The 2,893-nt window shown below is 37.4% G+C and overlaps 1 protein-coding gene across 1 annotated transcript; it reads left to right on the top strand.

Moving 5' to 3' along the window:
* Positions 1-733: 733 nt before the first annotated feature.
* Cbr-dhs-4 lies at positions 734-2,184 on the top strand (the record flags this gene model as incomplete). The annotated part of the gene is made up of 6 exons (XM_002639172.1): positions 734-1,003; positions 1,051-1,168; positions 1,217-1,290; positions 1,637-1,732; positions 1,779-2,059; positions 2,106-2,184. 6 exons carry the CDS (start codon positions 734-736, stop codon positions 2,182-2,184), a joined length of 918 nt encoding a protein of 305 aa, XP_002639218.1.
* Between the last annotated feature and the right edge of the window lie 709 nt (positions 2,185-2,893).

Genomic DNA, 2,893 nt, shown 5'->3' with positions numbered 1-2,893 from the left:
ATTGTGTTCAGCTAAAATTTCAGCTTTTCAAGACTAAAAATAGTGTTCTCCGGTTAGAAATCAGTTACTACTAAATATTATGGCTATTTTTCAAAATTTATGTATTCTAATTAATTTTTGGTCTTTTTCCTGCTTTTGAATTCTTAGAAAAGTGTCATTTCAAAAAAAANAATCNCGCCGTTTTATTGAATAGACAATATGAAAATACAACTTCGCGGTTAACAGGTTCATATCTAGCACATTTTTGTTCAAAAATTCTAACCATATTCACAATGAACGAATAGTCGAATGGTCCGTCGACGAGCCGTCAACGACCCGCTTGCATTGCCAGGGTGGCGACTAGACGATGTTCACCTGTTGGCGCCACTTCAGCCGCCACCATTAATTTTTAAAAAAATCCAAAAAGATTGGAAAATCAGAAACATCCCTCTTCAACAATAAATAAGTCGAAATCCTTCTTTAAATTTTCTATGACATACACAAATTTACAAGGTACCTCTATTCTTTGCAAATTTGTAGAAACTTCTCATATTCTATTCAATGTTCCAAACTGATGTTTGATTTATAACCCCAATATTTCTATCTTATCAGTCATTTTTGTTCCATAAAATTCTCGTATCTCTCTTTCTCTGCGTATATTATCGTTATACTTCTTTTATGTCGTTGATACCATCTTTGGTTTACTTTTTTGGACTGTCTCTTCCCCGAATCGTATTTTTCTATTGCTTTGAAAATGTTTGATCTCATTCTAGAGGCATTACTTCTGTTTATAGATCTAATTCGATTCCACTTGATTTCCTTCTACAAATACGTTCTCCCATACTCTCTCCTTCCAAAAAAAGAATTTCACGGGAAGAGAATTCTGATTACTGGAGCTGGAAGTGGACTCGGCAAGCTCTTGTCTCGAAAGTTTGCAGCTCAGGGTGCTGAATTGATTCTATGGGATATCAACTTAAAATCGGTGGATGATCTGAAAGATGAGTTTAAGAGTAACGGAGTTAAAGTGAGTTAAAACAAAGGGTACAGTAATTTCGATTGAACCAATTCCAGGCCCATTCCTATGAAGTGAATCTGTGTGACCCAAATAAAATATCAACAGTAGGACAGCAAGTACTCAGAGATATTGGAAAAGTTGATATATTGGTTAATAATGCTGGTGTTGCTACTGGTAAGTTTTCAATGGAAGTGCACTCCGGAAAGCATAATAATTTTACAGCCAAAATGATTTTGGATAGCAATGTGAAAGATATCGAGACCTCGTTTGACGTCAATGTCAAGGCTCATTTTTATGTATGTTAAATGATGTTAGAGATTTTATGCTTGTATGAAAACATCGAGGCTGTAGAAGAAGGTCCTACAACGATAACAACATTAACCTGAAAACATTTTTACTTTCCGGATTCATTTTCTCGTTTTCCAGTGACTTTCGTCGATTTTTCGGTTTTTTTCCCAAAAAAAGCAAAAATTTGACTGAAAACGCAGAAAACCCGAGAAAATAAATCAGGAGAATGAAAAATTTTTTAGGTTACGGTAGTTTGTGGGACCTTCGGTTCAAAGTCGTTTCTCTTCCACATCTCTGATTTTTTGCACCAGAATAATATCAGATGTAATCTGCTTCAAATGTTATATCTTTCAGACTGTTCAACAGTTTCTACCACCAATGCTGGAAGAAGACAATGGACATGTGGTCACTATCGCTTCGGTAGCAGGAAAAATGGGTTCAGCTGGATTGGTAGGTTTTTCGGAATCCATTTCTTCGATTACCTTCTCTTTTCCAGGCAGACTACACATCTACAAAACATGCTGCCGTTGGGTTCCACGATTCTCTTGTGGCTGAAATTATGGCCAGTGGAAAAGAAGGAGTTAAGACCACACTAGTGTGCCCATACTACGTTCACACTTCGATGTTTGATGCTACTGGAGCCACAACTAGGTTCCCTTCCATATTCCCGATCCTTGACACTGAATACGTTGTTCAAAAGATTTACGAAGCGATAGAAACAGAACAAGAGTATCTAGTGACGCCTAAAAGTTTTTATTGGATTCTTCCTGGCACTCAGTGGGTTTAAAATATTTGAAGCACGAGACAACTATTTTACTTTCAGAATTCTTCCGTACAGAGCACAAAAAGCGATCGGTCAATTCCTCGGACTTATCCAGAGCTTGGACAGATTTCATAACTAAATAGACATTTTTTCATTGCACTTTGATTGCTATTGAAATAAAATTATTCCTTTCCTTCTACTACAACTTGTTCTCTCCAATACTAACTAAACTTCTATTGTCTAATTTAAAAAAGTGGGACCTCACTTGGGTTCAAGCGAGAGGGTCAGAAAGCGCGCCCCAGTAAACTTAGGAAAAATTCTAAATTCGCTGCCGAATTTCGTTGGCTGAGTTTCACAGTTTTAAATGAAGAGCGAAAAAGCGCGCCTCGCAACCAGTTGATTTTGAAGAAATAGATCATGATCTAGATCAAACCCGCCTCCACTTCAAACTTATTTTTAAAAAACCGTGCTGCAAAACCGTGCCAGGGTTGCAATTTAGGCTCCGCCCCCTCATGACCGTGTCCAAATGTGCAGAAAAATCGGAGACTCCACCGATTCCGAGGTAATAACATGTATGACATTAACTGACCACGAGCTGGTGAATAGAAATACTATTTAGAAGGAACTATTTCAGGGCTTAATAAAAATGTTATTCTTCATCCAAATTCATAATGAAGAACAGTCAAAATTCCTCAAGAAAATTCCTCCAAAAAGGAAAATTCTGAACATTGAGAATTTTCAAGGCGCATGCAGTTTTACAGCCAGTTGGAAACCGCACCGATCTACAGTAGTCTCGTTTGAACTGGGCGCGCGCGGAATCATCTCGAAATCTAGGAAAAATGGTTTTC

Source organism: Caenorhabditis briggsae (assembly GCF_000004555.2).
Source record: "Caenorhabditis briggsae complete genome, chrI, whole genome shotgun sequence".
Lineage (NCBI taxonomy): Eukaryota > Metazoa > Nematoda > Chromadorea > Rhabditida > Rhabditidae > Caenorhabditis > Caenorhabditis briggsae.
The sequence above is the reverse complement of the archived record's forward strand: the minus strand, read 5'-3'. Positions and strand labels throughout refer to the sequence as shown.